Here is an 18,933-nt window from a genome sequence, read left to right on the forward strand (position 1 = left end):
ACCCATTTGGTGCTAACAGTGCCTCATCTCAAGCTTATACCAAACTGACTTCTCACTGTCTGCTCTGGGAGCTGGTTGGATGCATGCAGGTTCAAGAGGTGTCACACATATGTAACCCCAAAGTGCAGAGAAGGCAAACCTCATGGGGCAACCCTCAATCCTCTTGACAGACAGAAGCTTACAGACCAATACTTCTCCTTTTAGTGCCTTTGATACATAATTTAGGGATGTAGTCTCTGGGACTACCAGAAATAGCAGTCACCCTCAGAGGAAACCAAGTCAATAATGCACATTGTCTTGGCTTTGACTTTTTCTCCCCCATTTGACTCTCCTTATCCCCTCACCTCCTCTTCTTGACAGTTTATTTCCTAAATAAACTAGCTGTTGTAAGTCCTTGTCTTGAGGGACCGAGGTAGGCAACCCTAGGCTAAGAAGCACATTACTTAAGCAGGGCCTTACTCCATGGGATCTCCCTTTCTTTTCTGTTATTGAGTATAGGTGGGTTTCCTCTCGTCTACTAGATTGTATTCCTCTTACAGGTAAAAAGCTTTATTCACTTGTGAAGTCCCATAACATGACCTCATGATTTTTTTCAAACACAGTAATTGCCCATTGGGTATTTCAGATGGCCTCACTATTCCTAATGATTTATAATAAAAGACAGTTTTCATAAGCTTGAAAGCTAATTATTTATGCAGAGCTTCCTTCAAATTTAAATCCACTTTTACAATACTTTGTTGCTCAAGCTTAGATATTTTCACGTAGTCAAATACACTTTTCATAGATAATGCACCTCAGATGTCCATTAACTGACAGTAAATATATTTCTGAAGGCAAGCTTTCTGTTTAGGTGACAATATGACTGTCAGCAATGTTTTACTAAGTTATAAATCCCTGTAAAAAATAAAAATAAAAACTCCATAGATCGATGCTGAGCTTAGGTTTCCTTTATCAATATTAAGAAATAATTAAGAAAAACACTCCCCTGGATTAAAATAAACATTTCTTTATATGAGTCCTCCTACAACACTCAAGCTAAACATTTTTCTGGCTTTTTAAATTAGATCATTATAATCAAGCAATTTAAAAGATAACAATTTCTTGCCAAAATATTGATTTTGTTTAAAAAGTACTTCAAAAGCTCAGAATATGATAAAGGGACCAACTCAAAAAACACATAATACAAGCTTTAGTGGTCTTCTGTACAAGATCAATAGTGTGTTAGTTTTCAATAATAAAGAAATTGAAACAATTCTGAAAATACTTAAAATTTGGACATACAGATATCTTGAGATTTTACTCTAATGAACATTATTACAATTCCCTACTATGTTCCTCTAGTGGTTTATACGACATGTTTAAATCTTGGCACATGAAGCCTGATAACTAGACATGATATAGAAGAAGGAAAATGTGACAAAAAGATGCTACTTGGGGAAGCACACTATCTCCTTTGCTCATCTAACACAGTTTAGTCAACACCAACAAGTTTCAACTATGGCTAGCCCTGCCATCCCTGCACAATTACTATAGAAAACCTTAAATTAAAAAAAGAAAAGAAAGAATAGAAAAGAAAGAGAAAAACAAAAAAAAAAAGGGAAAGGAAAGGAAACCTTTAGGTAATATCTACCCACAGGACACTGTAAACTTGACTGCCAAGATGTCAACAGAGCTCACAGTCAGCTGTCTTCTGAGTACTTACTCCTCCAAACCAAGATACTCCAACTGTCTTCATTCCACCCTCCTCCCCCATTTGTTGTGAATACTCACTTGTGTGTTACTCATAGAGGCAAATTCCTACCCAAACTACTCATGTATGTAAACTCAGCTTCCACCACTGCACGCCAAGCACTACTGGGCTTTTATTGTATACTGTGCAAAAGACTCAGAATACTAAAACTGGAAAGGACTTTTGGGAAATCTAATCCAAAACCCTGAGAAGTTAAATGACTTGTACAATGCAGTGGCAAGACTGGATCATGAACTCAAGTCGCCTTACTCCTGGTTACTCACTCTTCTGAGAGGAATGGTTTATTTCCTTCTAACCAAAAATATGTCAGTGGCTATCCTAGTGCAATCAGCAAACTAACATAAAAGACCACTTATTTCAAGAATGGATTATCTCTTATCTGAGATGCTTTAAAAATCACATTTAAACAAGTATCTGGAGATGTATTCTTATAAGAAAAAGATAATTCAGTATCTATAACTAAATAATTACACTAACCTTGACAAATTTCAATGTATAAAACTAGTCCAGATCAACACAGATACAAATTATCCAACATTAATCTCACTTGAATTATTTTAATATCCTCATTCAAAACTCTGCACTAATAAACTATCACTAATAGTACAACATTCTACACAGCTCCTAGACTAAAAGTAAAGAAAGACCACCTTGCATGTGGACAATTACTATTCCTTACTTATGTAAGGCAGAACTGTTGGTATTTCTTAAGGCCAAGCACATGCCCTACCTTTAAAGTTCCATTCTAGGAGGTCAATGCCAGGTCCATAGCCCAAAATGGGCAGTTTTTAATCCAGCTCCACCAGGGGTCATTTATTCTATAAACACAGCACTGGACTAGATGTTGGAGAAGAATAGGAGATGAATTTGAAACATATAGACCATGTACAGGGAACCAACTGTGAGCCAACTTTACATTCATTATCATTTAATCTTCATTTCAGCCCTGGGACAGATATATTATCATCTCATGAAGAAAACTGAAAAGTTAACCAAAGCTAGTAGAAGGCAGAGCTTTAGAACACGTGCAATCTCACCAAGCGTTCTAACGCAACTGTGCACCTACCACCACGTTCCTCTGCGTTTCAGCAAGGAACCAGGGAGACAGCTATTCTAGAGTACAGCTTGGCATCTTAGATCCAGGTTTGGTATATCTCCACACCGCATCACACTGCATAAGAGTTTCACCTCTACAACAACCTTCAGAAGAAAACTAGTATCTAGATCCACAAAGAATTCCAAAAAGAAACCCATGCCCCAAGTTTAAAGGGTGTATAGTCTTTCTGTTTGTAAAATACAGATCCCAACAGCACTGGTATCTCATAGATTGCTGCATGAGAGGTGGAGATGACTGAACAGGCCTAAAGCACCAGAACGGTGTCTCATACAAATAATTAAAGCTGGCTGCTGCTTTCAAAATCACCACCATTCTTCAGTAGCCATATTCCTCAAAATTTTTTCCTCAGAATAAAGATCCAAAGGAGGAAAAAAAAGTAATACAATTCATATTTACTATGACTTAGTCTATAACTGTAAAAATTTTTTACCAAATGTACTATTATTCAACTAAAAATTTTAATTTTGAGACTACTTAGAAATACACAAAGAGGGGCACCTAGGTGGCGCAGTCAGTTAAGCATCTGGCTCTTGGTTTCAGCTCTGGTCATGACCTCAGGGTCATGAGATCAAGCCCCAAGTCAGGCTCCATATTCAGTGGGAAGTCTGCTTGAGACTCTCTCTCCCTCTCCTTCTGTCCCTCCCCCCCCACTTACTCTTTCTAAAATAAATAAATCTAAAAAAAAAAAAAGAAATACAAGAATAGTTAACATATTAGATTAAAATACTAAACACAAAATAGTTAATGCTATAGCATGAACTACATAAACTCTATGCAAATAGTCAAGGACTGTATGTCGAGACTATATTTAAAAGCAGAAAAGTGAAAATAGCTGTCAGGACAGTGAGATTACTGACGATTGTTTTTATTCTTAAAAGTTTCCTTCATATTGCTTTTTAAAATTCTGTAACAACAAATGTGCCCTTTTAAATTATTTCATAATATATTAAACAGGTGTCTATTACACCTAACTTAATGGGAACCTATAGGAAAATTAAATGTATTCTGAGCCTCCTGTGCAATAACAAAGACAATATGTCCCCCACAGGAATATACAGGTTTGGGCTCTTCCCGAAGTCCCATACAACAAGACACTCTAAACAATGCTGTGCCAGTTATGCTCCTAGACTAAAATGCTTCAAGACGGTTTAACATGGAGAAATTATTAGCTTCGGGGGCAAAGGAAATCAAAGAAAGAAAAGGATCTAAATCTTTTTAATTTTGACAATCATCATGTAACCATGTAGCAAATGTTTCTCAAAGTATAGTCCTAGGATCACCTACCTTAGAGTCACATGAGATTCTTTTCAAAATGCAGATTCCAGCCACCACTTCAATCCTCCCACCTACACAATCGGAATCTCCAACAGAAGCCCAGCGTTTGCCTTTTTGCACAATCTTCCCAGGTGATTTTTACGTACACAGATGTTAAGAACTACTGATCTGTAGACGTGTTAACCAGGTAAAATAAACACCATTCAAAATTTTCAGTGAAAGGAACATACAGAACTCTTAACCCTGGATAGGTAATTTGATTACATCCTAATCTGTCACAATTACCAGCTCAAACAAGTCAGGTTGTAAGATCACAGGCACAAGGAGCAGACATCCTGCAAATCTGTTGTCTCTTCTGCCTAACCTGTGAAAGTTTCTGGAAAATAATTTTGCAAACTTTAACAAGAGTCTTAAAATAGCCGTGCCCTTTGCCCAAAAATTTCACTAGTAAGAATTTTTCCTAAGAGAATATTCAAGGATGTAAACAAGGTTTTTAGGCAAGAGTGTTTGGGACAGCAGTATTAATATTCACCACCTGCCATTCTTTTGAGTATATGCACTGCATCTGGCCCTGGTGGGTGCGTACACACAGTATTTCTAATCCTCAATACTTTTATCCCCATTGCAGACAGAAAAAGACTAAGGCTCAGAGAAATTATTTACTTGCCCAGGCAGGAGTTTTTAACCTGCCCAGAATCTGAATCTCGGGCAGTCTGAGTAAAAACATCAGGCTCTTTCCACTCTCAGCCCTGTAAAATGTTGTAAGATGTCATAATGTTTAAGCAAAGTATGATATGTCAAGGGATATTTTATATCCATTTAAAACCATGCTCTTCAAAAATATTTAATGAGATGGAAAATACTCCCGACACAATGGTAAGTGAAAAACTGGGTGTGATCCCAGTTTAGAATGTAAGGGACACAAGACACGGAATCATATCTATCTTATCTATCTTGGTTTTGTCTGCATTCCCAAAGCCTAACACTAACAGCGTACCTGACATACAGTGGGAACTCAGTATCTGTTGTAAAAATAGGGGCGCCTGGGTGGCTCAGTCGTTACGCGTCTGCCTTCAGCTCAGGGCATGATCCTGGAGTCCTGGGATCGAGCCCCACGTCAGGCTCCTCTGCTGGGAGCCTGCTTCTTCCTCTCCCACTCCCCCTGCCTGTGTTCCCTCTCTCGCTGCCTCTCTGTCAAATAAATAAATAAAATCTTTAAAATTAATTAATTAATTAATTAATTATGTGTGGGTATATTTTTTAAAGCCCAGAAAAAAATTCCAAATACTATCAGTGGTTATTGCTAGATTCCCAAAACACAATAGTGGTTATTGCCAGATTAGGAACGACTTTTGGTTTTCCTTTTTTATATCTGTTTGTACTTTCAAGTATTCTATAAGAAGTTCATATTACTTTCATAATGAGAAAAAAACTGCAATGGCTAATTTTCAAATCCTATGTTTGAGCCTCTTCCTATGCAAGAGATGCAATTAAGCTTCAGATAAACTCAATATGCAGACTAATGTGTGGTTTACCTTATTCACTGTAACAGAGAAACCACTTTTTATTTACAAATGAGCATTACCTTTTTATATGCCAGCATCATAAATAGCAATGGGATTTAATACTTGTTACAAATAAATGTTTTCATCACCTACAGTTATTAGTAGCTTAGTAGGTAGGAAAAGGATTTATAAAAATATAGCATCCACAAAAAGTTTCTACTAATGGTTTGTGTATTTCGGATCTTGCCCTAAATGTTACTACCACAAGGATTAAAAATCAAATTCGGTGGCCTCTGCAGCATAGCAAGGGTTTCTTGCCGAGGTCATCCCCACGCACAGCAAAAGCCACTATAAATTAACATTATAATCATGCCTCATCCCTGACAGTTTATTAAGCATTTTACATAAAGGAAAATACCTGGTCACTGTTATCCATGCATTTTTTAAGAAATACATTTTAGAATAAACCAAGAATGAGCCAACTGGTATATTTTATTAGCTTATCACTCTGGACAATTTCAAACACTGAAGCATGGCACATATCTGATGATCATTCTACTGTCAAACTGCATCCAAAACGACTTCATCTTCTGAACAAATTCTGACTTTGTTGGCCAGATTATGCTGCAGTAACCAATCTACAAAAAGCCAAAAGGACAAAAGTATGAACTACACTGAACCTGAAAATTCCAAAACCAATTTGAGATGCGTGATAGGCAGGAAGGAAAAGGGAAAGATTAAAGGTATCTTGAAGTAATAAAAGAGAAAATGGGCATTTTTATTGTTGTGTAATTTTCAATTAAAAAAAAAACCTGACATGGAGAAAACAGTGGAGGAAAAAGACAGTTACATTATTTAGTGGGCCTAGGTTCTGTTTGTAAAGCAGTAACAAGATGAGAACAGCCCTATATGATCAAGGATACTGTGTCTTTGGAATTTAAATTTATTCCTGGATTATGCCAAGAAAGAAATTGTAATTTCTGTAATATTACCAAATAATCTAAATTTCTAGGGATTATCAATGCAGGCCAGTCTCCAATATAAGTAAGCTTCTGCTTCAGTCACAACTTGGAATTTTTGTCACCATTCCTTTCACTTCACCCACTGTGGGGAAACCATGGGTCGGATCCACGTGCCTCCCTTTTTTCCTTGCCTACTTCTGTTAGAGAAGCTGGAAAAGAAGTTACAGTCCCAGAAGCTCTTGTAGCAAAGAGTGGCCAAAGAAATACAGATGGAAGTTTCAGGAGAGAGATTCTTCTTCAAACTCTTGAATAGAAAACAATGTTTCTTCTTCTCCTTTCCCTGCACAGACCCCCGACCCACCTCCAGGCACAGACAGCCAGTCTACAACAATGAGGCCAACAGCCGCAGACTAAGGACAGCAGAGAGGAGGGTAGTTTCTGGGCTCCTTGATGCTCCCGGGGCAACTACTGGGGCTTAGACCTCTTAGCTCCAGATTTTGTGCTGGGTGAGGAAAATGAACCCCTGGCTTGTTTAAGCCGCTCTGTGTTCGGTTTCTGTTAGTCACAGACGAACATATTCTTGCCCATTAGAATCATCAATATGACAAACCTTTCTATGTTTTAACTTATCAATGATCAACTTCACCAAAACCACACAAGTCTTCGCAAAGATAAAACTTACTGAGAGTGCTTGCTCAATGCCCATGAGGGCAGGGACATAATGCCCATCTCGTTTTATCCTTACTGGACCCTAAAAAAGGCGAAGTTAAGACCCCAATCCAGGCCAGTCGGATGGCAGCTCCTGAGCTCTTTACTGCCCAGCTACACAATCTCTGATGGGCTTTTTCATTGTTTATAAAGTGATCTTAGCCTTCAATTCTGCTCTCAGACTGAACTACCATTGTCCTGACTTACTGATTGGAGAAAGTCTTCTAAAAAATAAATCATCCCTTCCCCTAAACAAAAGGGATTCACATGTAGGTTTTTTTTTTTAAAAACCTGGCAAGCATTTGCTCTCTAGTGTTTTGAAATCTTTATCTATCATGTGGCACAGAGCTGCGGCTACACTAAACACCATGTGCCTGGCACTGGGCTAAGCATTCCACAGGCCTCGTCTCATTCAGTGCTCACAACAATCCCACTTTACAAGTGAGCAAATTGAACACATAAGCCTGGGCACAGACTTTGAGAAAAACCTCTGCCTACACAACAATGAATGACAAGTTCAAACCAACATAAAACTAGAAAGGAGACTGATTTTGCTGCTAGTCTTTAGTAAAAACATCAGAAGTGATTGGCTCCGGACCCTTCAAAGAATGAAAAATACTCAAGGACAGCTAACAAGGGTGTAAAGCCCTCTCATCCTGAGCGAAATCTAGAATTTCACACTCATGTCTAATATAGCTTTACTCAGTATTTACTCAACCACCTTTACAAGAAGCTAATATACTCATCACAGTGTGAGCTGCCAGGAAGGCCGATAATATTTAAATAGTTATGAATATTTATTTATCCTAACACCCTTTAATTCATTTTCCAATATACTTGATTTTCATTTGCAATATAAGAATGTGCATTTTATGAACTATGGTTTATAATGAATATAGTTATTATTTGTTTATTCAGCACTTCCTATATGGTCAGCACTGTGATGCTTTACATACATCATTTTTGTCTTAATCATCACAAGCACCTCAAGATGCAAGAACTATTAATACCCCATTTTATTGATTGATTGATTGATTAATGGGGGGGGGCGAGGGACAGAGATAATCCCAAGCAGGCTCCACACCCAGCATGGAGTCCACCGCGGGGCTCAATCTCAAACCCTGAGATCATGACTTGAGCCGAAATCAAGAGTCGGATGCTTAAGTGCCTGAGCCACCTAGGCGCCCCAACACCCACTTTCAGAAAGAGGGCCACAGGTGATGAATTTTCCCAAGCTCCGTATTAGAAGGTAGCATCAAGATTAGAATCCACATCTGGCCCAGAGCCCTGTAATTTTAACCCCTGAACTTCATATAGTTACTTGATTTGTTCCTGTTACATTAGCCTTAATCAAACATTAGCTAGAAAACTATACCGAGGTTAGCTTTTATTTATCTTCACTTTCAGTACTCCCTAATTTTCATATATTTGTGCTTCATATTTCTCCCACAAAACATCTAAAAAATAAGACTATCTTTACTAAAGATTCACTTCACTTGCTGAATTAAAGAGGTAACATAATTGCTGCTCTTACTTTTATTTTTGTTTAATTTATTTGTCAGAGAGAGAGCACAAGCAGGGGGAGTGGCAGGCAGAAGGAGAAGCGGGCTCCCTGCTCAGCAAGGAGCCTGAAGCAGGATTCGATCCCAGGACCCTGGGATCATGACCTCAGCTGAAAGCAGACGTTTAACTGACTGAGCCACCCACGCATCCCTGCTGCTCTTACTTTTTTAATCAATGATGTGTTGATAACCTATTTTAGTGGCTACTTCTGCTACTCAAGCAAGCAGAAGTAAATGATCCCCGTTGTGCCTACCATTGTAAAAATGCAACAGGGTTTTTAAAGTCTCTAAGAGCAAATATCCTAAAAGCCCACCAGATGTCAACCTCAGTTCATAAAAATAGGCCATTTCCCACCTTGCAACACTTCCTTCTATGATGAAACAAGAGACTCAGAACTTTGAAAATCCCTATGCTTCTAAATTGTATGTAGGAATTTTTAATTGTATGTAAAAAACATTCATGTATGTTTTTTAACTTAAGAAGAAAAGTGTAACAGTAACATGTAAAATAACCAACAAGACAGAGAGAGAGAAAAATAAATATATAAATTCCATGTTTGCCTCTCAGGTCTCTAGCAAACACCAAGACTATTTCTGACTCTTCTGACCTATTTATTTCCTACTTTCCCCCAGACTTTCTTCTATACAATTCTCCTCCTCCTCTTTACATAAGTCACATTTAATTGACTTAAATGAATCAACACTATTATCTCACATGAGGCATGAAATCTAAATTTTGAAAATCAGTAATAAATAAATTAAAAAACAATTTTTCTTTATGATTAAATAGTGCTGTCCATGGTATCCATTGCAAGGCTGACCATAAGCTTCAATAAACTTGAAAATAATTCCCATTTATAAAATCATTGACTAATAAAATTGATAATCTTCATTTAGACAAAAATGTCAGATACTCTGCAAGGCTGTTCCAAAGTAGTTATCAGACGAAAGAAAGAAAGAAAGAAAGAAAGAAAGAAAGAAAGAAAGAAAGAAAGAAAGAAAGAAAGAAAGACTAGGAAGACTAGAAATTTTTCCCTACATTTTCAGCCTGGTGGTTTTTATGTATTAAATTCTTTTGGGATTCATTGATCATCCAAGAATGGTATTTCATTTCTTTGATCAGTGTCCTACTGCCCATATTTTAACCTTGCTGAATTTTTGGTCCATTGCGTACAAGAAATTCTCTACTAATAAAAATGCAGCCCATTAAAGATTAACTTGCCCCCAGGACAGTCTCTCTAGAAACAAATTCCAAGCATTATAATCACTAATTTGCACTATGTAGACTTAAAGACAGATAATCTTATTTATCCTGATTTAAACTGGAAATCTGCATATATTTTAAGGCAATTATGAAAAGAAAAATGGCAAACCAGATTCACATAATCAGAAATTCAACCAGGCAAATACTTTACTTACTTGGCACTTTTCAAAGGAAAAGTTTTACACCCAAGAATATCTAACAATATTAGAATATTTGTTGACTTACCAAATTTCCTATCGTGGTCTCTATTTTAATTCCACAATATGAAACTGCAAAATTTTTTGTTCTCCAAATATTTAAGTATACACTGTATGTCAGAAATTGTAATGGGTACTGCAAATCTTTTGAATCCATGCTGTAATATTTATTATTAATAATGATAAAAGCATCTAAAATATGTATCAAGCTCTTCTCCAACAGCGTTTTAGCTTATCAGGCATTATATCTTTTAATTCTCACAAAACCCTAAGAGAAATACTATTCTCAGTCCCATTTAGAGATGGGCAAACTGGGACAGAGAGGAGCCCAGGAACTGTCCCCAAGCCTGTGGGATACGAATCTAGGTCTGAGTGAATCCAGTGCCCACTTTCGCTATAATCCCCTGGTTTAAAACAATGAGACACAGGATTATTTTTGGTTCAGAAAACCAGTCTCACTCCTTCAAACACAGTAGTTCTACCTAATTTGACACTAGGAAGCAAACATCACAAAATGCCTTGGTACACTGTGCACCACGTTCTATTGCCAAACGTGTTCAAAATTTACTTTCTCAGAAGGCATAATTCACTTATGGGTGATTTCTGAAAAGTAATCAAAGCCCGACGTTCAATCATTAAAGAATTCTTTGGGGCTGAAATGTAAATATTTCATCATACATAGATTGTTGAAGAAACGTTAGCGCTGTTAGGACTTCCTGTGAGAGAAACTTTATCACTGAAGCAATTTTAAACCATCTCATGTCAGAGTAGCTAAGGGGATAGCCTTCAAATTTAAGAAATTCATCACCCATATGTCATTTTATTCTAAATGAAAATTAATTAATTCAAAAAAGAAATCCACTTCCAAAGCTCGGAGGGCTGCGTAGAAACTAACATCACTGTCACTATCTGTGTGTGCACAAATGGAACAGGCAAGGAAGACACAGTATTATTAGGAGATCCACCTTTCACATCATCCCAAACTCATGTAGGGAACAATCTCACAATATTTTTCTGAATAAACTTAATATTTTGTTTTAGAATCAGAAACTAGGCAAAAAGAACCATGGAACAAATGAAACAACTAAAATGGATTACTGAAATACAACTTTAATTTCCAAATTCGCTATAATTTAACTTCTAAATCCACTTTATGATATTCTTATTTGAACAGTTCATCACGGAAGTAACCCTCCTAGAAAATTATGCAATTTAAGGGGGGGGGGAGAGAAAGAGACATGATAAGCACTAGGGATGTTTATCAATAAAAATAAGCAACCGGGGAGATGAGTTTGTAGCTCATCCAAAAACGCCAGCCAACCACTCCTGCTATTTGTTTCTACCAAGTAGAAAGTCTTGGAAAACATGTTGTTCTCTCTTAAAATAACCTGCGTAATTGTCTTTAAAAGCCACTGCATTTCCAGGGAGGGCTAAATAGCTCCCATGTTGTGATGCACTGACTGATAAAGTCAGTTAGTTATGCATAAGGCCACAAAAGAAAGTTGGAAAGCTCCAATCCTCTCTTGATATAAGGACACTAGCTACTGAATGAGTCCACCATACACCCTTAGTCAAATTAATGCCTGGTCCTCTACAGTATTTTAAGAATGACAATCATTCAAACTATCATATTTTTCTGGATGAGGGAAATGACCACACTGGTGACTTACAGGTAGGCTAGTAATTAACATTTTTAAGGAAGGCCAAAATGACCTTGGACATGTTAGCGTTCACTCTTGAGAACTCCAATCCTCCCATGAAAACTCAGAATTTGCCTCCAGTCCTAAAGCTGTTGTGCCTGGGAAAGTCCCAGAGAAACTACGGAATTAAAAAAGAAAGAAAGAAAGAAAAATTGTGTAAGACGCTCACAGTACAGGAAGATTTTTATGAAGTGAGTATAACTCAAGATGTGTTTTATATGCCTGTCAGGAGATGAACACACAGTGTCCTCCAACCCAGCAGCATTGCCCTGACGCAGTCCCCACGCTCGGGCTCTTTACCCCCAGCCAGGCCCCTTTTACTCCCGAGTGGAGCGTGGGGGGCGGGAACTCCTATCTTAAGCGCTGACATCTGCAGTGTTTCCCAATAGCTAGACAAGGCCCCTCAGCTGAAGGAAGTGGACACTGACATGAGGAGGGACGGGAGCTTAAATTCAAGACTATCAGGGAGTGGGGAGGGAGTCACGCATACTCTGTGCGGTCCCAGTGGGTCCTGATGGCACAGCCCGGGTGTCCGGACTAAAGTTGGCATCTTCAAAGTATTCAAGAACACAACTGGGCGCGCCGGTACAAACTCGGCCTTTGGCTTTTCTGAAGCGCGTCAAGTTAGCACAAGGTTCCCGGTGCCGGGAGACCTGAGAGGCGTGGAAGGGTGGAGAGTCCCGCGAGGTCTCCACTCCTTGGATGTCCTGCGGCTTCGCGGGGGAGGGGACCGGGGAACTAAGTCGGCTACGCGCTGGAGTGGGGAGCTGGCCGCGGGTCGGGGATGTCCGGGAAGAAGTGCGGACTCAGTCCGGGAGTCGGAGAACGCGGGGGATGCCTACCTTGTAACATGGCCTCAAGTTTCTTCCTGTCCACGCGGAAGCGCTCCTCGCTCCACTCGGGGCTATGCAGGGGCGCCCCGGCGACCAGGTCGTCCTCGGAGCCGGGCATGGGCGAGTCAGTGCTGCGTTCGCTGTTGGAGCCCGGGTCCGACTGCGCCGCCAGGTAGCCGGGCTCGCCCTGGGCGGCCATGGTGGGCGCGCGGCGCTCGGGCTCCGGCTCCGACTTCGGCCGCCGCTCTGCCTGCGCCGCCGCCTCCGCTCGCCGGCCGGGCTCGACTGGCTCCCCGCGCCCCGGCGCTAGCTCGTCCCCCGGCCGCCGCCGACGCCGCCGCCAACGCCGCCGCCACGGAGCCCCCGGCGCATCCCAGCCCCGAGAGCCGCCCGCCGCCCCGAGTCCCGGCCCCGGTCCCGGGCCAGTGACTGCGCCTCCCCCAGCCAGCAACGCCCGCGCGGAATGAGCGCGCCGCGCCGCCCGCGCCTCCATCCGCAGGGCCCCGGCGCCCCCTCCCCGCCCGCCGCCCCTGCCGCCGAGCGCTCATTGGCCCCGCCGGCCCACGGGGAGCCGCGGCGGGCGGGCGCGCGGGCGGGCCGCCCCTGGCGCTCGGACACACTCGCGCGCGCACACTCACCACGTACACACTACCGCTTTTCTGCACTTACTCGTACAAATCTTACCCCGCACGTATACTTTCATGGTTCTTCAAACACAGACACTCACCAGGTTTAAGCGCACTTTCTGCAAGCACACCAAATACACACATAATTCCCCTTCTATTTACATACACACACTACACCCTGTAACTCCCAGCCTCGGTCGGTCCCACAAGTTTGAAACAAGAGGAGGGAGAAAGGAGAAGACTAGCGGAAGAAACAATGTCCATCTCTTGCAGAATCATTGTGGTCATTGCTTTCACGCAATTCATTCCTCCGCTACAGTTCAAACCCAGGTCACTCCTCTCATCACAGCAAAGTGGTCAGCTGCACAAAAAGTGGACAAGAGGCTTACTCTTACTTGTGAGGAAAGGGATTTTTTTTCTTGAATGAAGTGAGGAGGGAGTCCTTTTCTATGTGATTCTCAAGGACTGGATTCAGCTGATTTAAAAGGGGGGAAGGGCAGGGTGGCAAAGAAAAGAGCCTCTAAAATGGAAATGGTGGTTAGCTGAATCCAGTTGGCATCTGGGGAGCCTGTTTTGTCAGGGACAGAGGGCTTTTCTTTGTTTTCACGGGCAGTCGCATAGATGAGGACCAGCAAAGGACCCTATGATCCTAACTGCCCAGGCCAGCCCACCCACTGCCGCTTGTAAACTTGAAGCACCCCGGAAGAAGAAACTTGCTTGCACCAGGAATGCCCTTGGAATTCTATTTTGCGTTCACACTGATTCATCCTGTGTTTTGTGACCAAAAACACAAATATTTATTTTTACTCTTTTAGGGGGTGGGGATTGGAATGGGAAAGCAGTTTGTTGCTGTGCCACAGAGGGAGGCTTACGGGCTTACACAAGTGACAAGTTACACTTCGGGTCAACAGAAACTCGTATAGGTTCAGTTGCCTAGTTAACAAGAATTGACTGTGCTGTGTACTACAGTGTACTGACAGAGTAAAACTCTGGGAAGTCAAGTGACGTGACTAAGGTCACATGGAGCCAGGAGTCAAGCCCAGGTCCATGTACCTGGCACATAATTTCCACAAAACCCTACCTTATTGAGCAGAAAAGCTTCTTGCTCAGAGTCACCTGCTGAAAAACCGGGAGCAGATATACAGCTTAATTGCTTGATGGACTACCCTGTGTTCCTTCTCTGAACTTACTAATTACTGCACAAAGCACTAACTTAAACACCAAAACAGGTTATCAAGGAGCCTTCCATCAGGGATGTTTACCATCATTTTCTGTCAAGAAATATTTGGGGGGAACCTGGGATGTGCTGGATTGTGTGTTAGGCCCAAAGAAGAGTTATCAAAAACAAACACCATCCCTAGGCTCCTGGAGCTGACATTCTAGTGAGAAAGATAGAATGTTAATCTAAATAAATAAATCATTCAGAAAAATATAGTTACACCTATATTAAGCATTATAAATAAGAGACTCAAAATAGGAGAAAATCTGTCATGGAGTAATTGGATTCAATCAGAGAGGTCCGTGGAGGCTTCTCAGAGCTCTGGGGCCGAATAAAAGTTTGAGAAGAATTTAACTGGGGCAAGAAAGAGGAGAGTGAGGCCTTCCCTACAAATGACTATTTGATCATTCTAACACCCCTGAAGATAGATATTGTAATTATCCTTGTTTTCCAGTCGAGGAAACTGAGGCACAGGAGGTAAAATCACTTACCCAAGTTTACACAACTAAGTAAATTGAAGATTTGAACCCAGGAAGTCCCCGTTGAAAAAATTAGACTTCGGGCGCTCTATGCTTAGCCACTAAGCTATATTAGCTCTCAACAGGATCAGCATAAGCAAAGATCCTGTGGTTGGAGGAGGCAGTGTACATTTCTCCGGTGGAGGACCGAAAAGGAAATCAGCAAAGCTCGTAAAACAAAGTAAGGAATGAGATGGTGCTCGCTGAGAGAAGAGAGGTAGGGAGTAGAGTATGTAAGCCCTGTAGGCCAGGTTAAGGAGTTTTTGTCTTTATCCTTAGAAAGAAGCCATGTAGAGGCTTTAAGTAAAGGATAATGTACTTAGATTTGCATTTTAAAAGATGACTATGACCATAGTGTAGTATGGAGAGTAGACTGAGGGACAAGGATAGAAGTACACAGATTGAGACTATCCAGGAAGTTCAGATAATAGATACTGGTAACTTACCCAGAGTGGTGAAGACTGAGAAATGTGAGAGGATCTGAGAAATATTGTGATTGCAAATGTCACCAACTAGATTGGTGATGGATTGGATATGGGGTGATGGAGAGAGAAATGTTAACAATGACTCCAGAGTTCTGGCTAACAAAACTGGAGAAAGATATGTACCATTAACAAAAATAGAAACACTGGAAGAGGATTGACTTCATTGGAATAAAGATGAATTTGAACTGGGCATAAGGTGCCATTGAGACCCCAAGAAGATGTCATATAAGCAATTGGACATATGGGTCTGGAGTTATTTGTTTGCTTTTAGGCAGTAATTAGCCATATACATGGGTTAAACTGTCTAGGGAAGGAGAAGAGAATTAGAAGCAGGGAGAACCAAGGAAAAAGCCTTTCACAAATTCTAACATTTAGTGATCAAGAAGATGACAATAGGAAAGGAGATAGAAGAAAAGGGAGGAAGGGAAAAAAAACAAAGTTTTGTTATGTAAGCCCAGGAGAAAAAAAGAAGGGCTTCAAAAAAGAAAATGTGATGATCTTTGTGTAGTAGGTAGGTCAAAATTTTTTGATGAAGGTCACTGGGACCTTAGCAAGAAAGTCAGAAGGGAGTGGTGAAGGATTGAATATAGCTAATAAAATGAGGAGTGGGGGCACCTGGGTGGCATAGCGGTTAAGCATCTGCCTTCAGCTCAGGGCGTGATCCTGGCATTGTGGGATCTAGCCCCACATCAGGCTCCTCCGCTGTGAGCCTGCTTCTTCCTCCCCCACCCACCCTGCTTGTGTTCCCTCTCTCGCTGGCTGTCTCTATCTCTGTCAAATAAATAAATAAAATCTTTTAAAAAAAAATGAGGAGTGAAGACAACTCTTTGGGAAAGGTTTGGCTGAAAAGGGGAGCGGAGAGCAATAACTGAAGAATAATGTAGGTAGAAGAAGGGCTGTTTGATGTTTATTGGGTTGGTTGGTAAGTTGGATGACTAATTTAATGGGTGAGGTTTGAGCACTGGAAAAACCACTGGAAATGATCCATTTGACAGAAATTGAATATATAAGAAAAAAAGGAGGAGGAATCTATATTATAGGGCTTTGCAAGCATGAACAGAGTAAGACTCCAAGACACAAGTAGAAGCAAAACTGTTCATCCAAAGACAGACGGATAGGTGTGAATGTACGTCACTTTGTAGGTTTCATTTCTAGAACTCAAGGGAATTGTCACCTGATGGCTTTTATTTTCCCAAAAGAGTAAAAGTCAAAATTACCTGCTGAGAATGTGGGGGAAGGAGAGCTGCTAAAGGTTTGAGGAAAGTAGAGATTTTCATGTTTGTTTGCTTACAGAGTTTTTAAAATAGCCTTTTGCTTCTGTAAAAGAATGAACTGGTACTGCTGAGAGTCCAGATGATGTTGGCAGTCACAAATTTATAATAGGATCTGCCTGCTTGTCCTGACTTTATCCACCAATGCTAAGCTTCTTGTGTGCAGGTACAGAGAAAACATAGGAGACAAATGGACGAAACACCAGGAGCTAAAAGGCTATCGATAGAGCAGTGACTGATGGAAAATAATTTCCAATGTAGAAGTTTATAGTCAGCAAAAATATCAATCATACGTGACAAATTCATTCTTATGTATGAGATCTCTCAAAAGAGATTATTTTCTTTATATTATTTCTGAGTAAGCTACTGAAGATCGTGTGTCACCAAAGCAAGGGAGTAAATCAAGATGAAGAGAAAAACACGAAACACAGGAAACAAGAGATCCAGCACATGACAGAGACAAAGGGGGTCCTCAGGATAACAGTGAAAGGAGAGCTCAAACTGAAGTAAGTCATAAGTCTCAGGGTTGAGATTTCTTCTAGATTAAATAGAATGCTGGAAGAGTATGAACATATTCAGAGGAGTAGTGGGGACTTTGAGGGGGGGCTGTGGTGAAAAAGGGTTTTAGGAGAACATTAATAGATAATGATAAACTTTTAAAAATTAAGGAGTACCAATATAAGCATGTCATTTAGAGATATGGAGGTAAAAATAGAATCAAATTTAAAATGTTGGAAGTGTTTGCCTGTAGGAAATGGGAAATGGAAGGAAGGCATATGGTATTTCTGGTTTTCATACAAGTCTTCTAGAACAATTTGATTCTTTAAACCATATGGGTGTATAGCTTTAAATTTAGAAAAGCTAATGAAGTAACAGATGCTTTTAAAACCATTATTGAAATAATAAATAGAATCTTGAATTCACAGCTTCTGAGTTGTGTGCTCTTTCTACAAAAATTGAAATTGTTAGAATAATTGATAGTCATGTTTGTTGTCTGTCTTTATCTTTCCATTTCATTGAAGAAAAAAATAATTTTCAATTCACTCAAAGTATAGGAATAGATCAGATGCCTGATAATCAATTGTGTAGATCTTCTTTTAATGGAGTAAGGCAATAAAAAAAAATCACCTGGAAAATTTTAAATAAAATCTTCAAGTTCACAAATTATGAAAACCCATAAGAGATTTTTTTTAAAGGAGCATTATCTTACACTTACCTTAGAAATTCACGTCTGATTAGTGCTCATCTGATGAAGAAAACTCCTTAGGAAACATTTTAAAGTAAAATGAGGGGCGCCTGGGTGGCACAGCGGTTAAGCGTCTGCCTTCGGCTCAGGGTGTGATCCCAGCGTTCTGGGATCGAGCCCCACATCAGGCTCCTCCGCTATGAGCCTGCTTCTTCCTCTCCCACTCCCCCTGCCTGTGTTCCCTCTCTCGCTGGCTGTCTCTATCTCTGTTGAATAAATAAATAAAATCTTAAAAAAATAAAAATAAAAATAAAGTAAAATGAATTTAGTGTTGTTTTCCAGGCACTCTTAATTAGTTTCCCTGGGCTAGTTTCTTCTAATGCAAAATACGAAACTATTGATCCTGAACGCCTGTATTTTGTAAGAGTTTCAGAAATTTATATTAAAACTGCTTTCCTATTTTAATTTAATTTCAAACCTTGGCATTTCAGCAATGTTTGAATAATCTCAACATATGGCCAGATATTACTCAATTAAATGAGCTCTTAGCAAGCCCTTGTTTAGGAATCCTACCTCATTCTCTTTTTACATTTCACACTCCAACAATGCTGAAAGATTTATAATTCCCAGTCTAGTCCTTCTCTCTCATCTGGAGCTCTGTGTTTTATAATCAGTATTCCTCTGGCTTGGAATACTCTCTCCCATTCTGTTGCTTTGGCCTTCACAAACACCCTACTCCCAGCTGATTTGGGTTT

The 18,933-nt window shown here is 40.2% G+C and overlaps 1 protein-coding gene across 3 annotated transcripts in view; it reads right to left on the reverse strand.

Annotated features, from left to right (window-relative positions):
• BICC1 (BicC family RNA binding protein 1) overlaps positions 1 to 13,078 on the reverse strand; it is a 268,534-nt gene extending 255,456 nt beyond the window's left edge. For all 3 annotated transcript variants that reach the window (XM_040623916.1, XM_008696275.2, XM_040623917.1), the window contains exon 1: positions 12,883 to 13,078. In XM_040623916.1, the coding sequence (XP_040479850.1) occupies positions 12,883 to 13,072 (190 nt within the window). In that variant the 5' untranslated portion in view covers positions 13,073 to 13,078. The remainder of the gene's footprint in view (positions 1 to 12,882) is intronic.
• Positions 13,079 to 18,933: the final 5,855 nt, after the last annotated feature.

Source organism: Ursus maritimus, unplaced genomic scaffold (assembly GCF_017311325.1).
Source record: "Ursus maritimus isolate PB19 unplaced genomic scaffold, ASM1731132v1 scaffold_7, whole genome shotgun sequence".
NCBI lineage: Eukaryota > Metazoa > Chordata > Mammalia > Carnivora > Ursidae > Ursus > Ursus maritimus.